General features: G+C 56.0%; 9 protein-coding genes across 9 annotated transcripts; 4 read left to right on the top strand and 5 right to left on the bottom strand.

The window, feature by feature from the left end:
• Positions 1-3264: 3264 nt before the first annotated feature.
• Positions 3265-4123, top strand: L226DRAFT_575617 (uncharacterized protein; the record flags this gene model as incomplete). The annotated part of the gene is made up of 2 exons (XM_067685224.1): positions 3265-3722; positions 3832-4123. 2 exons carry the CDS (start codon positions 3265-3267, stop codon positions 4121-4123), a joined length of 750 nt encoding a protein of 249 aa, XP_067530032.1.
• Positions 4124-5458: 1335 nt separating this feature from the next.
• Positions 5459-6710, bottom strand: L226DRAFT_515801 (Pcmt1-prov protein). The gene is made up of 6 exons (XM_067678457.1): positions 6531-6710; positions 6405-6472; positions 6313-6352; positions 5980-6247; positions 5732-5925; positions 5459-5672 (listed from the first exon to the last, which is right to left on the bottom strand). The coding sequence occupies exons 1-6, from the start codon at positions 6618-6620 to the stop codon at positions 5637-5639; spliced, it is 696 nt and encodes a 231-aa protein (XP_067530031.1). The 5' UTR covers positions 6621-6710; the 3' UTR covers positions 5459-5636.
• Positions 6711-6844: 134 nt separating this feature from the next.
• On the top strand, positions 6845-8259 carry L226DRAFT_494285 (uncharacterized protein). Its single transcript, XM_067677479.1, has 4 exons — positions 6845-6921; positions 6974-7778; positions 7827-8087; positions 8149-8259. The coding sequence occupies exons 1-4, from the start codon at positions 6895-6897 to the stop codon at positions 8175-8177; spliced, it is 1122 nt and encodes a 373-aa protein (XP_067530030.1). The 5' UTR covers positions 6845-6894; the 3' UTR covers positions 8178-8259.
• Positions 7972-10890, bottom strand: L226DRAFT_616851 (uncharacterized protein). The gene is made up of 7 exons (XM_067686955.1): positions 10815-10890; positions 10661-10757; positions 10534-10602; positions 10338-10478; positions 8996-10268; positions 8333-8925; positions 7972-8280 (listed from the first exon to the last, which is right to left on the bottom strand). The coding sequence occupies exons 1-6, from the start codon at positions 10829-10831 to the stop codon at positions 8354-8356; spliced, it is 2169 nt and encodes a 722-aa protein (XP_067530029.1). The 5' UTR covers positions 10832-10890; the 3' UTR covers positions 7972-8280; positions 8333-8353.
• A 611-nt stretch (positions 10891-11501) lies between these two features.
• On the top strand, positions 11502-12959 carry L226DRAFT_471707 (uncharacterized protein; the record flags this gene model as incomplete). The annotated part of the gene is made up of 2 exons (XM_067676411.1): positions 11502-11606; positions 11673-12959. Coding segments are annotated over 2 exons (1392 nt in total), but the record flags the coding sequence as incomplete, so codon positions are not given.
• A 482-nt stretch (positions 12960-13441) lies between these two features.
• Positions 13442-16474, bottom strand: L226DRAFT_539817 (uncharacterized protein). Its single transcript, XM_067681745.1, has 5 exons — positions 16279-16474; positions 14528-16070; positions 14214-14475; positions 13988-14155; positions 13442-13922 (listed from the first exon to the last, which is right to left on the bottom strand). The coding sequence occupies exons 2-5, from the start codon at positions 16054-16056 to the stop codon at positions 13608-13610; spliced, it is 2274 nt and encodes a 757-aa protein (XP_067530027.1). The 5' UTR covers positions 16057-16070; positions 16279-16474; the 3' UTR covers positions 13442-13607.
• A 374-nt stretch (positions 16475-16848) lies between these two features.
• On the bottom strand, positions 16849-17196 carry L226DRAFT_575611 (uncharacterized protein; the record flags this gene model as incomplete). Its single annotated transcript, XM_067685223.1, has 3 exons — positions 16849-16881; positions 16933-17029; positions 17084-17196. 3 exons carry the CDS (start codon positions 17194-17196, stop codon positions 16849-16851), a joined length of 243 nt encoding a protein of 80 aa, XP_067530026.1.
• Positions 17197-17552: 356 nt separating this feature from the next.
• Positions 17553-18059, bottom strand: L226DRAFT_471700 (uncharacterized protein; the record flags this gene model as incomplete). The annotated part of the gene is made up of 3 exons (XM_067676408.1): positions 17553-17711; positions 17765-17986; positions 18039-18059. 3 exons carry the CDS (start codon positions 18057-18059, stop codon positions 17553-17555), a joined length of 402 nt encoding a protein of 133 aa, XP_067530025.1.
• Positions 18060-18336: 277 nt separating this feature from the next.
• On the top strand, positions 18337-19795 carry L226DRAFT_539814 (uncharacterized protein). Its single transcript, XM_067681744.1, has 6 exons — positions 18337-18547; positions 18599-18728; positions 18783-18917; positions 19314-19378; positions 19441-19609; positions 19670-19795. Exons 1-6 carry the CDS (start codon positions 18398-18400, stop codon positions 19684-19686), a joined length of 666 nt encoding a protein of 221 aa, XP_067530024.1. The 5' UTR covers positions 18337-18397; the 3' UTR covers positions 19687-19795.
• The last annotated feature ends 154 nt before the right edge of the window (positions 19796-19949 follow it).

Genomic DNA, 19949 nt, shown 5'->3' with positions numbered 1-19949 from the left:
TGCGCCCCTCTCCAGCAACTATAGAATACCAGGAGCTCGCCGCCTCCTTCCAGTACCAACGCCTCGTATTGCCGCAAGGATGCAGGACTGACATCGGGACGTACACCAGTCGGAAGTCGACAAACGAAGCGTGAGCTCCTGGTATCGTGCGCCGTCCCCAGTGTCTACAGAGCACCAGAAGCTCGCCGCCTCCTTCTGTGACCACCGCCTCGGGATGCCGCAAGGAGGCAGGACTGGTGTCGGGACGTACACCAGTCAGAAGTCGACGAACGCTTCCCGAGAGTCCAGATGGCCACTATAAACCTGCCGCGGGTGAGACGCATGCTGCGGACGCGAGGCACGCTGAAACGACGCTCGTGAATGCAGGATAAGTGGCGTGATTGCGCCGAGCAGCCAGCTGGCAGTCTGGATACCAAGAGTTAGGTCGTAGAGACATCTGGTGACCTGCGTGAAGCTATGAATTACTTCCTGACTAGTTTCGGGAGTAGAGATACGGGCCTGAACCTGACTTTGCGTGTGCATGCTAGCGTCGTCCGAGTCGGAGAATCATCAAAGCTTGTGAGTGGTAGGCCGTTCAAGGGCTTAGGCACGAGAGATAGGCGTAATGTAAGGCTTGCATAAGCGATGAAGTGTAGGTCCGTCATGTAGACTAGGGCAGGAGAGCGCGGTGTCGCAGGCTTTGCCGTGTTAGTCCATCACGACGCTCCTGTTGATCAGACCTTGCGATTCAATGAAAGGATTACTCTCAATAGCTTACAGAGGCACTTGAGAGTCCAAAAAGTGCGTTCTAGCATCCATACAATTCCTCATGTTGCAGTAAAGTTCGCGAGCATAGTGCGGCCGGTGGCCTCGAAGCGATTAGCCAGTGGCGGCGGTGGGCGTTCATCTAACTTTATCCTTCAGGGATGCTATGTGAAGTGGTTAAGTACGCTTTCAGTGCAAGTCGTGGCCATGCGCATACCTGGGCAGCCAAGACGCCATAGCAAAGTGCAGACAATGAACGAGTTGCAGCAGAGGAAGTCGCTGTCCCGCAACTTTGATCTTCAGGTCGGGTTTTGCCGGAACGGCGCTACTCGAGTCTCAAGCCAAGCTGGATGTGATGCTCCCCACGACCAATCTCCAGCCTGTCCTCCACCACCTCTCTTCCGTGAACTTGCGCTTTTTCCTACGCTCTATCTATCGACTACATTCTACGTCACCCTAATGTGGCCGTTTAGCCCCGGAGGGCCAAGCAACAGCACTAAGCCAGTGGAACCCATGGACGCCACAATGGTACGTCGTTGAAGTAATACTGAACTACCTTCAAACTGAACGTCTGCAAGGCCGGTCGACACAGCAGCCAGTATCCTTGACTTCAATATTGTGTGTCGAGCTGCTTAACCTCGCTTGCACCTTCGTTGTCTTCAATTAGTCGATGGCACGGTTCCGGTGAGCTTGTCCAGACATGCCTCAGTTGTGGCATATCGCATAGGAGCAGAGCGTTACGTGTTTGCGAACGTCGGAGGTCAGTGTTCTTTAATTGTGTTTATGAAATCGGCTCCTCACAAACTGCGGCGATCAGTACCGCATCGATTTCCAAGTGCAGTGACGATGAATACGGTGACGGAGGTTGGCGTTGACTAGCTAGACCCCGCATAGCCCATTAACAGGTCTCCTGGAACGTCGCACCAAGTTTTGATCAAGTATGTCGAATAGTGCGTGCGTTCTTCCTATTCCACTAAGAAGTACCCCATACTTTCCTCCAAGAGGCATTCCCTGTTCGGAACATTGCAGACAGGCTCACGTACTCAGCGTTGTGAATTGTATGGGAGCGCAATGTGCGTCTGTTCTTCTGTTCAGCGTGGTTGAGTTCCCACATCCTCTTTTGATATAGCCATGAAGCGACTCGCGCCGCTCGGGCTTGCGTTCACTCCATCAGTCTTGAAGCACGGCGCATAGTTGAGCACGCGTTCGCCACAATCAATCCCAGAACGATGAACGATCCGGCTGCCACAGAGGCGGAATGCGACTATGCAGGATTTGGTGCTGGCTGGTGGCCGGTGAGATGGGGCCTGGTATCCGAGTCGTGGAGTCACCCATGCCTTGTTCATTGAACCATCCCCGCGACCGGTGCCAGGAGACGCGAAGAGCTGGCCGTGACTCCCGAGCGGCGAGGGCACACTTTTGATGATCGATAACGAACACGAAGATCGAGCACTCGTCGTCATGGTATGTGTCATTTGGATGGCAATAGCTTGTCGTACCTAGGGCTGACACAGTTCTTGCCAGACATTTTCGAAGATGTCCACTGTTCGTGTCACCAACGCAGTTGCAGTTGGACGGTCCAAGGTATATTGTGCTCGATTATTATTACCGACGAGCTCTGGTTAATTTTCTCCGGCAGAAGTATATTCTGCTGTCGCTGCAAGCTGTCCGCATGTCATAGCGACGAGGTCGCTGCTCAAGGATCTCGTTGCTTGTCAAGCTTGGAGTTGGACCCCGGAGGGATTCTGGACGCACGCTCGTTCAGAATAGGCCTGTGCTTGCCATCTCAGGTGACGTTGTTTATAGGACCAGCTCAAGGCCACGTCTGATGAATGCGCGTATCCCTTCAGGACCATTGCCGCTCATGTGGCTGCTGCACACCGAGACTCTCCTCCCTCGAGGTCGAGAGATACCAGAAACGTTAGAGTGCTCTCAATGAGCGCATGGCAGATAGTCCGCCCATGCCGTCAATCTCTCCACTAATCAAGCCTATTCTGGCCGTATCTCCCTCCTCAGATTACCCTGACGGCGTCTCCCACCTTTCAAACCTGACCTATACTCGCTATACTGGCTCGCAGTTGCGTGGTACGTCGAACGCTCAATGTCACCAGTTTTGACCGGATACTCATATACCGTGGCGTGCCTCTCGTATCATCGGAAGCACGAAGAGCAGTCCTACAGTGCTATCACCACGTCACCTCTCGAGCGACATCGCAGGATTTGTCAACATAGTCACGCCCTGTCGAGCTTGGCAGAGACGGCGATCCTACGCGGGGTGTATTCCGAGAGGACGGTGGTCAATATGCGGACACCTATGTAGCTCCTTAGGCGACCCATTCTGGCAATGGCGTCGTTCAACGTCGAGAGGAACTCGAGAGGGTGCATTGTCGCTACGACTGGTTCCGACGGCGCAGCAATCTCATGACATGTGCTCCATACAGCTGGAGGGAACCGACCGAGCGAGCAACCCGCGGGCTCGGACAGATATGGTTGCGCTCTTACACCTCGGAGTCCTTCCCCATGTCGTCCTCGCCGACGATCTCCGACCTCCGACTTTGGTGCATGATGATAAGGCAGGACACTGTCAGTCCAAATACGAGTCCGACACCTTCCAAGTCCAAGTCGAAGTCTCAAGTCCCATATCCCACACTACCCCGACTTACGCTCGACGACTTCCACAAACACCCTCCCAACGCACACCTTCCCATCATACACTCCCATACTGTACTCGCCCACGTCCGCGCGCACCGGCATGCCCCACAAGTCCACGGCGCGCCGCCCCTCCTCCGTGTCATTCACGATCCGCGCACCGTCCAAGTTCATCCAAATGAACTTCCGCCCCCGCCGCCCGGACATGAGGTGCATGTCCAATTCTCGCGCCGCACCCGTACCACCTTCGGGGACCAGGGGCACGCTGAACTTGGAGCGCTCGCTCGTGCGCGCTCGCATGCGCTGTGGGGGACGGAGCGGGAGAATCGGTGAGACGTGACCCTGATGCGGCGACTCGAGCGACGAGAACGACATCGCCAACGGCGCAGGCGAGCGGTCTGCTGCACGAAGGAAATGAAAAGCGCCAGCATGACCCAGTATGTCGAAGGCGATACGAACAGACACTTACCCTGAACCACCACGAGAGAAAGCCGACCACATTGCCAAGAGCACGCCCATACTCGATGCTTGTGCGAAGGTCGTCCGTGGTCTCCGCGGCACCTTGGGAGGCACCGGAGACATACCCGTGGTCGTCCCTCTGAAGACCTTCGCCATCTGGCTCACCACCCGCTTCGATGATTCAGTACTGAGGTGCGGCGAGAAGAACGACGAGGGCAGCTTGAGGACCGGCAGGGGTCTCAGCACGGAGGATGTCGATGCGGGTGGCTAGGGCTTTGCGTTCCTGCACGTGTGCTTCGCATCCTCGAGCGATGGTATGGTGAGAGACTACTGCAGGGCACCGACCCTCCTTCAATTACTATGTTGCTTAATGGATGCTCCGCACGGGGGGAGTAGAAAAGGGGGAGGCACGAAACGCATGTACTAGAGCGACTCATAATGTTATTGTTAACGCACGGGTACCGACCCGAGGGAATTGGCGTGCCTCCAAGCTGGTCTTGCCTTCAGCAACCTGCGACCCTGCATCTGCCGTAGGGCGCGTAGTGATGTTTGTGATTCACCTTCACACTATATCGTATATGCGCAATGAACTAATGAAGTGTTACTAAGGAAGACATGTGTCGCTGCGTAGTTATGCACGCCGAAGTAGCGACGAAGATACAATAAGATTGTCCACTAGGTCATCGCCGAGAATCGCTCGAACAATCGGAAGGGCTGACTGAGGTACCGCGATACGCATGACCTCGGTACAGACTTTGCAGCCAACCTGAGCCACGATAGCACCCCGAGCCAGCGTTGTTGTCTTCGTATACCACAGGAGCAACGATTCCCCCCATGGAGCCAAATGTTGTTCGAGTTTCCGGCGCCATGTGAAGACGGTGGAGGTGAGAAGCGATATCCACGCATACGGACCGGCGCAGATGCGTGTTGTAATGATCCCAACAGTGCAGACCCCCGGGGTGTAGCGGGCCACCCACCAGAGGCGACGCGGAGCTTCTGTATGTTCGTACTTGACTCGTCCTCTAGATCGCCAGGCTCCTGTCCAACAGTATTAGCCCGATGCCTCATGAGTAATTGCCTCAATAACACACCATCAAGCTTTACTTGCGCCTCACGGATGAGTGAGCTCGAAGCGCCTCCTCTCGTCGGCGAAGTCCCGCAAGTTCGTGTCGATCTTCGTTCAGTCAATCCTCCAGCACAGGAGCGGCGACTGGCAAGGGAGCTCGAGGCATCCAGAGGAACTACCATTGATTGGCCATGACGTTCGCCCAGTAGGTTGCAGAGTACTTGGTGAGGACGTATCAGGTGCAACCTGCAAGAATGCAGTCCAAGTACTCCAAGGACGCTTGAGATAGTATGTTAATGAAGAGCTCCTTGGCCCGGGATCCCGAGGTCGTGATATGCAGCTTGAAGTCGGTACCGGAGCTGCTGGAAGCACAAGATTGATGACGAGTGTCTCATTAGACTAAGGAGCAGCGTTAATGATCCCCAGTATCAAGAGAGCGTAACGCTACTGCTACGAGGTGGCGAAGAGAATAACGCCGGGCCCGCGGGTCCTCCCTGGCGCCAGCCGCCAGCTTAGCCGACTACTATCGACTTGCTCATTGCCCTCATCAACTCCTTCTACATCACTGATATTATCCTCTGGATCTGCTCAAAACAGGAGACTGACAACATACTCTCGTGCAAGGTGACCTATACGCGTTATCTTGAAAACATCATGCACCATCTCTTCGACCTCGCGATTTTCGCATCCTCAAAAAAAGGTCCTTCCTCACTGCCAGTCAAACCTGCTTATCGCGGTCGGTTAGGGGGACGTACTATGCGAAGGTTATGAGCAAGGCGTTCCGAAGAATGACAGAGGCAGAAGATCAAGTACCATCACGTCGAGCAGCGGGATCTCGGTGACGTTTCCACTCTCGTCCTTGTCGACCTGGAGTATCTGCTGCATATACGTTCCGACAGGAATAAACATACGTCCAGGATGTGCAAGCTGCTTAACCAGTGCAGCGGGCAAGGTTGGCGCGGCAGCACCGACATGTATTACGTCGAAGGGACCGTCTTTTGGCGAGCCTGTCACGATAGGTGAGTCCTCTCTGATCGCCCAGTCACTAGAACGCAACATACCCTTCCGTCCATCCCCTGCGATCATTTTGATCTTCCCTTCATCGACGGCTGAACCGAGCTTGTCCTTGCGCAGGTTCTCGATCGACCACTCAACGAGCTCCGGAATGTGCTCGATTCCGACGACCTTACCCTCCGCATTCTTCGGGTCTGCAGAGTCCTGGAGGAGATGGTAAAACACCGCAGCCAGGTATCCCGAGCCGGAGCCGACGTCAAGAACGCGTGCGCCTGGTTTCAGGAAGGGCAGGAGGTTCTGGGCGGCGTATGCATGCTGGTGGTCAATCAGACAACGGTGAGTACTCGTATTCGTTTGAAGGAGTCGGAATGCATCAGTACCATATGCGGGGCAGAGATCGTGGCGCCATGCCCAATTGGTCTGCAATGTGTGGTCAGTTCAACTTCTCACGGAAGTTCCTGGACGAACGTACTGTGGCGAATCTTCGTATGCCGCGTATGCGTGGGGTACATAGTGCACACGGTTTACCTTGGTCATCGCCTACTCGCGGATGTCAATTATCAGTCCCCGACGAATGACATTTGTTGTTACTACCCACCTCGACGACTCTGTCGGATGTGATGATGCCTGCCTTCGCCATGTTCTGGATGAGTTCTGCGTTTGTCGATCCTGTACACCTCCAAGCCATGGTTTTGTGGAATAGCTGCTCAAGTTGCACAAAGTTTGTCGTGGAACAGAGTAAACGAGTTTGTGGGGATATGTGGAACGGCCAGCCACAGCGATCCAAAGAGGGTCCATTGACTCTAACGTCATCGCATGATCACACTACATTCCCGACCAGTCCAGACGCGTTGTCGCGTCCCTCTCTGGTCTCTTCTAGTCTTATGTTTCCAGCAAGAGCAAGAAAGGGGTACTATTGCACTCTGCGAGTATCATCCACGTTCAAGTTCAAGCACACCAAGATGCAGCTCGACAGGAGTCAACATCAGGTACCGTTCATTCGTCGACTTGGGTGCTACCACAACTCATATGTTTACAAAGATGTCTGAACGAGTACACGGCAAATACATGAAGGCAATGGAGACTGTCTACGGTCCCTTCGACACGCTCACACCCACCCAGGCGTCCGACTGGACGCCGCCTCCTATGGCCGAGGGTCATCGCGGCCGGTACCTCTGGACCGACGCCTTCGGCGTGCTCAACTTTCTCACCCTCGGCGCGACCACCTCCAAGCAACGCTACACAATCCTTGCCACACGTCTCGTCGACACCGTGCACAACACATTGGGCCGCACGCGCGATCTGAAGCAGCGGCTTCCCGGTGCGTCCGACGCGCACCCGCTCGCCGGCGGGCTGCGTATCGGGAAGGAGGACGAGGAAGACGACCCGAATGGCGACGGTGACGGGCAGTACCACCACTACCTCACGCTGTGGATGTTCGCGCTGAACCGGATGGCGCGCGCGACGGGCGAGCGACAGTACAACGACCTTGCGATCGAGCTCGCGAAGGCTATCCACCCGCGCTTCGTGAGGGATAGGAGCTCGGCGAGGCCGAGGATGTACTGGAAGATGAGCATCGATCTGAGGAGGCCGATGGTGCTCTCGGAGGGGAACCTCGACCCGATCGACGGATATGTCGTGTTTAACCTTCTGCAGGAGTCGAGCGAGGACAAGACGGTGCTAGCGCAGGAGATTGATGAGTATAGGCGAATTTTGGAGACGAAGTGGAGGCGGTACGTGTCGGAGGACCCGCTCGACCTCGGAATGACGCTGTGGACCGCGCACTGGTTCGCGGGCAAGGAGGAGTGGGCGACAGAGCTGACTAGGAGGGCTGCGGTGTGTCTTCGTGAGTCCTCGTGTCTTGCTCGCAGTCGCACATACTGAGACTCTTCAGGTGCGCTGAACGATGAAGAGAGGTACTTCGAGGCGCCGACTCGTCTCCGACTCGCCTTTCGGGAGTACGGCACCTGCCTTGGTGTCCATTGCCTCCTTGCGCAGTTATCGTCATCGGACAAGGAGAAGACGTATTGGGAAGCACTCCTCGACAAGGTGCACGGTGCCTGGCAACCGAACGTGGACAGAAGCCCCCCGCTAGTTCCGCGCAGGCTGCAGCCTATTACGCTGGTCATGTACGCGGCCGCGTTATATCCAGGAGGTGCGTGCGTCGGTCCTGAGGTCTAAAGCGAGACTAATTCGACTTCTGGTCTGTCTTTCAGCCTTCCGGAAGGGATTCTTTGGTGACTAGTTACGAGTGAGTTCGGCACACGATGTTTGCAGGATAGGACCACGGATTCGATACGTGGAGTACGCCGTATGGGGTTTGTATTCTAGTTGTACACAATAAACGACTGTGCAAGTCAGTATGGCATTCATGGACGGCATGTGGTGGGCGGCACTTACTACCATCCGGGCTCGAGGGAATCATTCTGGTATTCGACTTGCGCTAGTCACGGCCTTCCTCAACGCGTCCAGCTCTCCGTCAACACGATGCAACACACTACGTTGCGGGAGTTCTGACTTCATTGGCTCCGCCTGCGTCGGGGTGGACATAGACACATACGCAGCCTGCGCGGCATCCCAAGCATACGCAAGCGCCTCCACGAGTGCCAGCGACACCATCCCGGGCTCGTCTTCTCTGGACACCCTCGCCAGGACCGTCAGAGGGAGAATCGCATACCGCTCCAGCCAGTGGGACAAGAAGTGGAGGAACGGCGCGGACTGCCTCCACTCCTCCGGCATCGTCGCTTCCAGACGCTCCCAACGCTGAACGCGCAGGAAGTGTTCGAAGTTGGTGAGGACGTCTTGACCGTGGGCGCGGAGGATGCGGATTTTCTCAGGGTCCGTGTTGAGAGCTTTGCGACCTGAGAGGGGGTATGTTTGCAGGATACAGCGAACGGCTATCTGGAAGGCCTGGAGGTAGGTATAAAGTGAGGCGTCGGGGTCGGTGCCAACGTTTCGATGTCGATGGAGCTGATGCTCTGCCATGATCATTACTGCAGGACAAGGTCGCTTAGAGTTAGAATGGAGTTCCGGGGTAGCGAGAGAATGGGGCTGCACGCGTACCATTTCGGACACTGCTGTAGAAGCAAGACCAGTTCATCCCCATGTGGTATCGGACCTTGCTGAACGCCAGTGTCCCAGCGACCGAGGGATCCATAGCCAGGAGAGAGAATGTCGTTAGAAGTTGATCTACGTTTGCCGCATGGTACGTCATCACCGGGTTGTGGCGCTCGACTATCGTCTTAACCGTACGCCCCCACTCCTCGTCTCGAGCCTCCAGCGGCACCGTGAGCATGTGTCGCAAGGCGGCCAAGAGGAGTCCGGTGAGACTCTTGAGTGTCTGATACGACGTCAGTCCTTCGATCCTCCTCCGTTCGTACAGATCCCAGATGTCTTCGAGGTACCGCGCGACCTCCTTCGGTGTGATATCAGAGAAGAAGGCCTGTATGTCCTCGAGGTGCTTCGACGAGAACGTGGTCGTGCATGCCATGACTGCAGTCCGTCTATCCAGGTCGCCCGACGGTCCATGGCCAATGATCTCCAGCTGCTCTTGACCCCGCCACGTCGGCATCTCCTTGATCTTGTTGCAGCGCCGGACAATGCCCTTCTTGAACGCGCGGAATGGGTTGAGGTTGGATTGGTCGTTCCAGAAGATAGGTGGCTCGAACCTGGCCCAGAGCCACGATGCTTGTACGAGCAGAGCTCGCGTCGTGTTATAGATCGGACGCACCACCGAGTAGATCATGAGCGACTGCGGGGACAGATAGCAGCAGTCCCAGTTGTAGGAAGGTAACACAGTGACGGTGAACTGGAAGATGAAGAGGATGCCGACGAGCGACGACGTTATCGCCCCCACGGTACCGTGCAACGTCCATAGGAGGATGACCAGCCCCGCGAGGAAAAGCACGAGGGCCAGTTGCAGGACAATCGGGATGATGACCACGATAGTGCCGATGCGCCATCGAATAATACCGTCGAGGCGGTACTGTCGTCGCCGTGCGCACTCGCGGGATTCTCCAGAGACCCCGACGGATAGCTCATGCAGCCATTGCTTCACCATGAGCGCGATAGATGCCGACGCGAGACTGCAAACGAGGCTGGAGAACCAGAGTGTATTAATCCAGACGGCGGAAGAGGAGGCATGGAAGGGGGGCGTCAGGTCTTGCACTGGTCGGGACCGTTGGGTGGAGTTGACGAAGGAGTTGCTGATCGAGAAGCTGTCCAGCTGGGCCGAAATCCGCTGTAACAGGGCCACAGTGGAGTCGGTGGGTGCGGATTGTAAGGACTGGTACGATTGCACATTAAATGCCGTCAATACTGCTGAAAACAAACCCGCCTGTGTACGGAGCACGGGCCGGGTCAGTGATTGAGATGATTGATGCTGGCAAAATGCGTGGATACCAACGTATACGAGGAGTGTGTCCATCTCCTTGTTCCATCTATCGATCAACTCGTCGTGGTATGTCTTCACTGCGTGAGCAGCAGCAGTCCAGGCTTTCGCTCGTTGTTCTTCGTCGTACTCTTCGCAGAGCTCTTCGCGTAGTTCCTGAACACGTACAGGTCACCCGAGCTTTCCTACCCAACGCAATGCATGGCCATACCTTCGGTTCCGGCAGCCGCCACTCCTTTTCGCTGGGACTAATGCCTGCGGCATCATCGTATAAAGTCCACTGTAAATTCATGTTAGCAATGACTCTCGGTCTTGGCGCAAGACGTTATATTGCTCACTGGCTCTGACTGGTCAGTGTTATTGCGCGATGGTTGATCTGGAGACGAAGACGTCGGAGTCTTCTCACTGCTGGCAATTGTGTCGGTCAACTTCGAGCTTCGATTTCAATAAAGTTAGTTCCATATTCTCCGCCGAATGAATGGACTTAGGTACCGCAATGCAGAGAGCATGTTCAAGCGACAGTGATATGATATGCTAGTTCCGGCGGATTCTGCACGACTTGCTGGTGAGAAAGAAAGCTACAGATTATGTCGTGCGGCAGCCTGATGCCCTATGAAACGCGCCTCGGCAGAAGCACTTCTCAAGCAGGCTGCGGCCAAGTCGCGGCGCCGTTGGTAAAGCTGCTGATGTAATCCATCTGGAAGACGGTCCTGCCGCAAGTAGTACTTACTGCCATCTGAACTTGCCCTGCCACGCAGCGCTCAACTGTAGTCGATTTCCACGTAACGGCGGTAAGGGCCACCTCCGTCGGATGAGTCCTCTCGCTATCTCGACTTGCATGCAACACATGGCTACTACAAGATCAACCGCACCCAACGGCATGCATACAGATGAGAAAGACCTCACACCTCAGCACGAAAGTGTAAGTACCACAATACGTTGCTTGGTGACATCTTATCCAGCTGACGGACTTCTTATCCAAACTGACGACCCGTGGACGATGCTGGATGAAGTTGGACGCGCAAGCCATCGGGTCCCAAGTTGGTTTGCCTGACGATACTGCATGGCACTTCCCGACTGCAGAGGTACAGTGGTCTTGGATCTCGAAGTATGTCATGAAATTCTGATTTGTTGGTACCGTAGGATATTCGCCAAGAGCTGTCGCAAGAGTTCACGACTGAAGAGAAGGAGAGAGTATGGACAGAGGCCTCCGATGCGGTCAAGGCGTACTATGATCAGCTTCTTGTCCAATGGAAGGAAGAGATGGACACGCTCCTCGTCTACGTAAGTACCACACTACGTCCGAGTCGACTGCAGATGTGCATGAGTTCTCACATCTATGATGCATAGGCTGGCGTTTCCTCAGCTGTGATGACGGCGTTCGTCGTGGAGTCCTACAAGCTTCTACAACCTGATCCCACGGACGCAACCGTCGCCGTATTGAAGCAGATTTCCACGCAATTGAACAGCTTCACTATCTCCCCTCCGTTCGTGAACGTCACCCAAGTGGACCAGTCGGCCAATGCCACTGATGCGCCTTTTCGCGCTCCTTCGTCTGCGATATGGCTCAATGCACTGTGGTTCTCCAGCCTCGTCTTCAGCCTCGGATCCGCGCTGTTGGCGCTATTCGTCAAGCAGTGGATCTACGAGGCCACTGTCGGTGGAAGTTCGCGGGAGAGTGCACGGCTTCGACAGTACCGGCTGAACGGACTGTTGCGATGGCGCGTCGGCACTATCGTCGTCATTCTTCCGATCATGCTGCAGCTCGCTTCTATTCTCTTCCTTGGGGGTCTCGTCCTCCTCCTTTGGACCTTGCACTCCACGGTGGCCACGATCGCGTCCTTGCTGGTCGGCCTACTCTTCACTTTCTTTCTCACCGTCACCATGTTGCCCGTCTTCAGGAGCGACTGCTCTTACCGCTCTCCCGCTTCCTTCGCGATCTACGTTATCCTCAGACACATACGCAATGCGACCATGCAAAGCATCCGACGTATATGTCAAGTGATTGACAAGTGGTACACCGTCTGGAGGTGGGGCGGCCCCAAAGTTAGCGTTCTTCATAAATTTGCCTACAGGGCCCGCTACCTATCCACTTGGCGCGGGCGAGACCAGAACGACATCTACCACCAGCTCGGCGCCCTCGACCGCGCCATTCTCACCACGGCATACTCCACAACGACAGACACGAAGTTCATTTCTGACATGCCTGTGGTATTCAGCGACTTGCCCCCAGATCAAGTAGCGCGGTGCTTCGTCGACATCTGCAACTTCATGGAGGGCCAGTGGGGCGAATGGGGAATACAACGACAATTAGTGGACGATCCGACGGCTCTGCCGCGGATATCGTGCTACGGCCTACGACACACACTTGCCAGGACGGACAAGGGTACTCGGGCATGGCTCGATGATGTCAATAACATCTACCGATACTATGCCTTGGGAAAGGCGCCGACTGAATGGTTTGCCGAGTTCGCGTGCAAGACTCTTTGCCAGCTCTCAGTCGAGAATCCATCCCATAAGGGCATATACGGTTCTGCTGGTTGGGTGGTGCGCTGCGTTTACGACAAACAGAAGGCGATTCATACGTATGATACACTTTGTCACGGTACGCACTCATACGACCTCACACTGCAGTGAATGCTGACTGCAGGCATCACAGTGAAAACATTGATTGAGGGTGTCCTGGCTTCGTGGGACCCTCAAGGATTCGAAGCACTACAGGATTACACAGCGGCTATCTTCACTCTCCTGCATTGCGTCCGTGAGGTCGTCTCTGCACGGTCCCAGCTTACCCCCTCTCAGACAGAGGTACTGCTGAAATGGGGTCGGGAGAGACTTTCTGAGGTCGTCCAATGGCTGCGCGACTTGGAGTGGCAGGGGCTACACAAAGGCTGCCTCGCAGTGTCGGGAGATACTGTAGGCGCTCTGGCGTTTCCTCATATCGCGTCAGCCCTCCTCATAACCGACTTCATCGACCCGCTTGTCGCTCTATGCTCGACGCCTGCAGGGTGCAAGCTAATAAGCGAAGAGCTCATCTTCGCCGTCGAGAACACGTGGTCTTCTGCGCAGGTGGCGTACCCTAATGCGATAGGCGTTGCTCAAGGGGCAAATATTATTTGGTGTTCAGGCCTGGAATCTATAGACACAAAGCTGATGGGGTTGAGGATTTTGTATACCGAGGCTTCGAAGTAGTTCTGACTGTATGCATGTACTGCTTATTTGATGATTAACTCAACTCGTGCTGAAATCGGCCTATTGTAGCTACATAATACCAAAACGAATCGTTCAGCTTGGACCTCCTCCACGCGCCATCTTCTTGTCATGCCCTCTCTTCCTGTCGTGATTCGCCCGCCTCGCCTTGTTCTTGTCCTTCCACGCCCGGTCCCGCGCCGCGTCCCCTCCTCCACCGCTAGTACCGTCGTGCGGTCCGCCTCCTCGCCCTCCTGCACCGCCGCCACGACCACGACCACGGCCCCGCCCTCGACTGCGGCCGCCACCCCCTCCACGTTGCTCTGACTGACTTCCCTCTGCGAAGGGGGCGTTGAGCGGCTTGTTCCCCGTGAACTCGTGCTTCGCAAGCATCTTCTCTTTCTTCTTAGGCTGTTCAGACATGCAGCATAAGTGCTCCAAGCTCGGATGTGTGAATACGGAAAGGCGCAACGTACATCTCGCTCCAACATGATCTTCCAGCCCTCGATCTGCTCGTCGGTGTAGCCCGTCTGCGCCTTGAGGTCCCCACGGGCCTTACTGCGCCGCGTCTGTCCGTCTCGGTCGAACAGCTTCGGGTCCTGGATGTACGCGAGCTCAAGCACGGTCTCTGGGTTCCGGGGTGTCTGCGCAAGCCAAAAGGAGGTCAGGACGACATCGTCGAGAGAAGAATGAAGCACCTACCCCCACGGCGCCCGTACCCGTCCCATCGTCCTCCCCTTCAGTTCCTTCCTCGTCATCGTCACTGTCGAGCCCATCGCGGACCACCACGCGGTCTCCGTCATCCAGCTCGTCCTCGAATGCGATAGCCTTGCCCTTGCCCTTCCCAGATGCAGGGTCTGTCTCTTCATCCTCAGAATCGGAGACCTCTTCAGCACGTCTGAGGATATCGGCCTTCATCTGCTCAATGAACGAACGATCCTCCAATACGGCCTCCGCATTGCCGCTGCAACCAACTCCATCGGTACTCGCTGTGATACAACATGGGATAGACGCACCTCTTCTTTCCAATCCGAACCTGGGCCAGATCCATCTTCTCCTCATCCCAGATATTTCTCCGCTCTTTTGTGTACGCGAATTCGTCGACCTTCGGAGGAGGGGCTGGTGTCGCCGGATGAGCAACTTGCGCAGCCATCGCCGCCTGTACATCGACAGGGGACGGCGCAGTACCGTCGAGGAGAGCTGCAATCAACCGCTCGGCATCACCGCGGTAAGGGTAATCGTCATGCGACAGGAGATACCGGACATAACCCGGATCCTGGTCAGAGAGCAGCTCCAGCACCTGCGCTACAGCCATGTCGACCTGTTCGTCGGGCACGCCGCTGGCCGCGGTACCGAGTCGCTGGCTGGTGGCCTTCCTCTTCCCCTTGACGTCGTCCGCTGGAGGCTTAGGGGCTGGTCCTCGACCAAGGTTGTCAATTCCAGGCTGGATGCCAGAGGAGCGCAGGATGAGCTTGAGTGCCCCAGGTTCGCGGGATCCGGACGCCACGTCTTCCGACATCGAGCGCAAAGACGATTCTATGAGGTCCGTACGCGCGTCCTCAGTGCGACGCAAGACATCGGCGAGCGTCTTGGAGAAGTCGTACGCGTGCTGGTAGTCCGCGAGCAGGGGGCGATTGAGGAACGGGGTTGGGGACAAGCCATCCGCCCCAGCGCCGGATGGCAACTCCAGGAGGTCGAAGATGACTTCGAACGCGGGCTCTGCTTGTGCGGCAAGGTTGGACCCCGCCGATGCGACGGAGGCGACATCGTCGAGGAGCGTACGCACGAGGATGTGGAACGTGTCGAGGAGCGCGACTTTCGTCTCTAGGAAGAGACGCTCCCACTCGTCGAGCTCGCGCTCGGCCGCTAGAGATGCGGAGAGATTGCGTAGACCGCCATACGTCTGTGCGAGCGACGCCAGTCCAGAGTGGTACGCGGCTGCCAAGGCGCGAGTGAACGTCTTTTCCCGCGCGAAAATGCGCGCCACATCTGGCGGGGCTGGTCGAAGGAAGGAGAGGATGATGCACGCGGTCTTGCGGAGGCCATACAGACCTTGCGCACTCGACCGTAGCAGGGTGGTGAAAGCGGGAAGCGCACTTCGGCGGACGTCCTCTAACAGTGCGGAGGCTTTGGGTGCCTGCACGAAGGCTGCGAGGAATGGTGCCCGGAGGCGAGAGGCAGACACACGAGCGTACGCGACGCTGAGATCTACAAGGGTCTGGAGATCGAGTGCACCAAGGGGCGCGAGCCGTTCTGCCAGCAAGAAGACTGCATGGCGGATCTTCCGCTCAGCCTGTGACAGTGTCTTCGATGGGACGTCTGCTCCCCAGACGAGGGCTTGCAAAGTTTGTTGTGCGGCATCCTTCACGTACGTGGACACGAACGTGAGCGTCGCCGGAGTCGAAATCTGTGCGTCGGCAAGGGAGATAACTTGGGAGAGTGCAGACGAGATGGTTTGCACAAGTGTTGCCGACTGAGATGGTGAGAGAGTGGCCCGGGCACGGGTTGAGGGGAAAGGAGGAAGTGGGGCAATAGTTACAGCCATACTGCACTCCAGTTCTACACCGCAAGAAAGCCAAGGTCAGCATCTAATGGCACTTCATCTGGGCATGGGTGGCCGACGACTCGTTTTCGGAATCGCATTGCTACTGGATATTATGATCGGATGGAATCCTCCATACCAACAATCCCATTGACACAGATCACGGACTCTGGTAGACTCGCACAGATCCTCCACGTAAGAGCAAAACGGCATAGTGATACGAACCTGGATCGCCAATATTCACGCTCAATTCTTCCCTGGATAACGCAACAGCTACCCAGGCCGCCGAGTACCCCCCGTTCCTAGGATGTTCGGGTTGTCAGGTTTCAGTTATGCTCCAAAAAGGATTCCACTCCAAGCTGGACCGAAGGTAGGGGTAGAGGCAAGCACTGTCTTAGCAAAGGTACAGGTCGGAGTCAAGAGAGCTGCGGCATAGGCGCTCGATAGTGCAGAGACAATAGCACCTTTTCGACATTCCTGCAACGTCCTACAACACACCTATCGATCCGTGGAGGAACAGCAAGCACACAGAGGAATTGCGAGAGATGCGCTGGTAGCACATCCAAACCAGCGAGTCGATTACATTACGGCCTACGAGAACAATGACTACGCATGATTACCGAGCGAAGGCCATCAGCCGACAATCGAGGGAGCAGAGACATACGCATGAGGAGCTAAGCTAGAATATAGTACACGGAGCAGAGGTGGCAATAGCGGTGGAAGCATCAAGTCCATGGGTTGCGAGGAAAAATCTTCCCAAAGATGATACCAAAGAAACAGACGGACGGAATACCTCTAAGCAGTAGGAGCGTTGCTAGCGGTATAGTCCTGATGCACACTGTTAGTACTTCCTCAACCAGGCCTCGAACGGCCACATACCTCCATCTCAGCATCGAGATCCGCCGCAGTCTTTTGCGGGCGTTCGTTGCCCTTGCGGCGACCTCCACCTCGACCGCGTCTAGGACGACCGCCAGTCCTACACAGAGACAATGATTAGCAATGGAGGCGACTTCGGATCGCGAATGCAAACCTAGGGGCCGCCTCGGCGGGAGGGGCAGCAGCGGCGGGAGCCGGCGCCACTCGGGACGCCAGGGACGCGGCAGGAGCGGGTTTCGTAGGGTCGACAACAATTTCGATCTTCATGGGGCGTTCTGTGAGGCGAAGACATCGTCGAGAAGTCGGCGAATACCAGCGAGAGAGAAAGAAGCAGATCGTTTCATCAGTTGGCTGTTTCGGAGTAGAGGACGCATAAAAAGTATAACGGGGAGCTAACGCTCAATCCGCATTCGCCACGCCGAGTCGCATCGTTGATCTTCGTCCGCACCACCAGGACTCGAACGCAAGAGATGACGGTCTTGAACGCATCCGCTTCAGACTGTTCAACGAATGAAGCGACGTCTGCACGATCTGAGGAGAACGCGCGACCACAGCGAGCAGAAAGGGGATGTTACGCTGCACGGAAGAGGGGTCGAGGAAGTGCAAGGAGCGAAGAGCCGATACTAACTGCCGTCAATCAACCGGTTGTTGTACTGCTGGAATGCCTTGGTGCCGTCTCCGCGACGCTGGAAGTGCACTGCTGCAACTCCCTTGGAGCGGCCTTGGGCGTCGTAGTGCAGGGTGACATCCTTCAGGGGCCCGACGGTACTATGGAAAAGCTCCTATACAAACAATGAGAACAGTCCGTAACACTATAGAGATGAATAAGTCGTACCTTGACTTGCATCTCGTTCACATCTGGGGGTAGGTTGGATACGATGATCTTGTCAGCGGGTTGCTGAGTGGCGGTCGCCGGGACAGTCTTCGCGCCATTCGAGGCGGGTACTGCGCGCGCGCGCGTCGCCGGTGGAGTTCCAGCATTCCCGAGAACTTGGGCCTTGCCCGACTGCCTGCGAGGGTTGGAGCGACGGATGCCACGGGGGCGGGTAGCGATAATCTGCCCAGCGATGTTGGTCGCGTTGATGGCGGGAAAGAAAAACGCGACGTACCTCATCCAGGGACTTGTCCATTGCTCAAAGTCTCTCTCCTATTCGGACTAACGGCGTGTTCTAGGCGCGAAACGGGGTCGACGACGCGGCGGACGTGGCAGGGAGGGAAAAGTGGATGATGGTGGCGGGTGGCAAGGAGAAAGCGAACGACGCGAGGCGCGCGCGCCAGCAGTATCCTGGAAGTGCGGCGCTCGAAATCCATTGTTCCGCTTCGAGTCATTCTGGGTCGGAGATTCAATCGGTGCGCAAATCATTGATCGCGCTCAACTTTATGGCACTGCCTTGACGGACCTTGCTCGAATTCTGCTGTACCGGCCATCCAGACTCTACCTTATCTTTCTCCACACCACGCATTCGACATGTCCAGAGGCGGACGAGGCGGTGGAAGAGGCGGTGGTCGTGGAGGCTTTGGTGGGAAAGGCGGCTTCGGTGCGAGCAACCTCCCTCCAATGGGCCTGACGTTCGCGGATATCCAGTCCTTGTCCCGGGAGGAGAGTGCTCTGTATCCTGTACGTCTCCTCCTGTCATGAATATTATTGCCGCGTCGAGCTGTGACACAGCCATTAGACCCACTACCGTTGTTGACCGAATACAACGATGAAGAGAAACGCATCGCCGAGTTGCAAATTGGGTTCGCGACTCGGCTACGAAAATCGGCATACTATATCGTGGAGACCACGAAATCAACAGGTGTGTCCACATGACCGTCTTGGGCGTTCGCAGACTGACTGAATCAAAGTGTAGAACTTCCAAGGTACTCTGACAAGTACCGCCCCTCCCTGGCTTCGCAGCCAACGTTGAAGCGGAAAGACCTACACCAGCCCTTCTTCCCACAAGAAGTGTTCGAAGACTACTTCAATCCCAAAAAGAGGAAGACAGGTGAGTGCCTCGTGCCCTATTCATCATATCTCGACCACCTCGCCCCCGGAACGTGGTGGCATAGAGGCCGTTGGTGGGATATCCATGAAGCTCTATCGGGTGATGTTTCTACCTTATCCTCCCGGCAATCGAGTCGCAGCGGCCGGGACTAGCTCAATGTCACGCGAAGGCCGCTCTACGACTACGCGAAGCCCTGGCGGTGCAGCCGCTGCTGAACCTTGTAGAGATGAAGTTGGAAGTCTTCGAACAGTAGTGAGCGAACTGCTTCTGGAGCCGGTCTCGGGTTGATATCCGGGAATATACTTTACTTTGTGTCGCTCTAGACCAGACCATTGATCATGCTCATCCCCTGCACGCGGTCTCTACGAAGATGCTGACATACTATCCCCTCCACAGCGAAGAAAAAGGACACATCCAAGCGTGTGAACCTCGACGAGATGGTCGAAGACGCCGAGGAACAGGTCAGTTGTTGTGCATCATGCGTGCTCCAGCGGCACCGGCTCACGGTCGTTCCTGTTCCTAGGAGAAGTCTGGCGACGAGCGCTCAGAAGCAGGCTCACAAGTGGCCGAGGAAGACTACGATGTTGACGAGGAGTACGACAACGACTACGCGGAGAACTACTTCGACAACGGAGAGAACGACGACAACGATGATCTCGGAGGCGGTGGAGGCGCCGACGAAGGTGGTGGAGGTATGGTCTCCAAGTTCACCTCCCGGTCGTCGCGCTTTCTAATTGTCTTCGTTCTTGCAGGATATGACTTCGACTGATCGGTCCCGTACATGTTACGGTGTGCTCCCTGTATGTTTGACTCGCATTTACACCCAATGTAGCCTAGTTTTCTCGTTCATACCCTGATGCGGCCTCATTTGCGACACCATGTCATTTCCCTGGCGCTGACAACAAAGCACCTAACGACCCAGAGAGGACGAGGACGCTAGAAGCTGAACTCCGTACGGCGAACGGGCTTGGAATGTCAGCGTTAGCCCAATTCATGGGCGTTATTGTCTGCGCCCCGCAACGACATGCCTCT

This window comes from Lentinus tigrinus (assembly GCF_003813185.1).
Source record: "Lentinus tigrinus ALCF2SS1-7 unplaced genomic scaffold L226scaffold_47, whole genome shotgun sequence".
NCBI classification, from domain to species: Eukaryota; Fungi; Basidiomycota; class Agaricomycetes; order Polyporales; family Polyporaceae; genus Lentinus; species Lentinus tigrinus.
Note: the sequence above shows the minus strand (reverse complement) of the source record. Positions and strands in the feature narration are given on the sequence as shown.

What these genes read in the sequence shown, in the direction of transcription:
- L226DRAFT_515801 (XM_067678457.1), bottom strand. Translation starts at nt 6,620, where the DNA reads ATGGCTTGGAGGTGTACAGGATCGACAAACGCAGAACTCATCCAGAAC. An exon ending in CATCCGACAGAGTCGTCGAG is followed by an intron (nt 6,473 to 6,530) that starts GTGGGTAGTAAC and finishes ATCCGCGAGTAG; the next exon opens with GCGATGACCAAGGTAAACCG. An exon ending in CGATCTCTGCCCCGCATATG is followed by an intron (nt 6,248 to 6,312) that starts GTACTGATGCAT and finishes ATTGACCACCAG; the next exon opens with CATGCATACGCCGCCCAGAA.
- L226DRAFT_494285 (XM_067677479.1), top strand. Translation starts at nt 6,895, where the DNA reads ATGCAGCTCGACAGGAGTCAACATCAG. An exon ending in TCGACAGGAGTCAACATCAG is followed by an intron (nt 6,922 to 6,973) that starts GTACCGTTCATT and finishes ATGTTTACAAAG; the next exon opens with ATGTCTGAACGAGTACACGG. An exon ending in GAGGGCTGCGGTGTGTCTTC is followed by an intron (nt 7,779 to 7,826) that starts GTGAGTCCTCGT and finishes GAGACTCTTCAG; the next exon opens with GTGCGCTGAACGATGAAGAG.
- L226DRAFT_616851 (XM_067686955.1), bottom strand. An exon ending in GGCGGCTGCCGGAACCGAAG is followed by an intron (nt 10,479 to 10,533) that starts GTATGGCCATGC and finishes GTACGTGTTCAG; the next exon opens with GAACTACGCGAAGAGCTCTG. An exon ending in CTACAGCAGTGTCCGAAATG is followed by an intron (nt 8,926 to 8,995) that starts GTACGCGTGCAG and finishes CTTGTCCTGCAG; the next exon opens with TAATGATCATGGCAGAGCAT.
- L226DRAFT_539817 (XM_067681745.1), bottom strand. Translation starts at nt 16,056, where the DNA reads ATGGCTGTAACTATTGCCCCACTTCCTCCTTTCCCCTCAACCCGTGCC. An exon ending in CGGGTACGGGCGCCGTGGGG is followed by an intron (nt 14,156 to 14,213) that starts GTAGGTGCTTCA and finishes TGGCTTGCGCAG; the next exon opens with ACACCCCGGAACCCAGAGAC. An exon ending in AGATCATGTTGGAGCGAGAT is followed by an intron (nt 13,923 to 13,987) that starts GTACGTTGCGCC and finishes ATGTCTGAACAG; the next exon opens with CCTAAGAAGAAAGAGAAGAT.
- L226DRAFT_539814 (XM_067681744.1), top strand. Translation starts at nt 18,398, where the DNA reads ATGTCCAGAGGCGGACGAGGCGGTGGAAGAGGCGGTGGTCGTGGAGGC. An exon ending in TCCCAAAAAGAGGAAGACAG is followed by an intron (nt 18,918 to 19,313) that starts GTGAGTGCCTCG and finishes TCCCCTCCACAG; the next exon opens with CGAAGAAAAAGGACACATCC. An exon ending in TCGAAGACGCCGAGGAACAG is followed by an intron (nt 19,379 to 19,440) that starts GTCAGTTGTTGT and finishes TCCTGTTCCTAG; the next exon opens with GAGAAGTCTGGCGACGAGCG.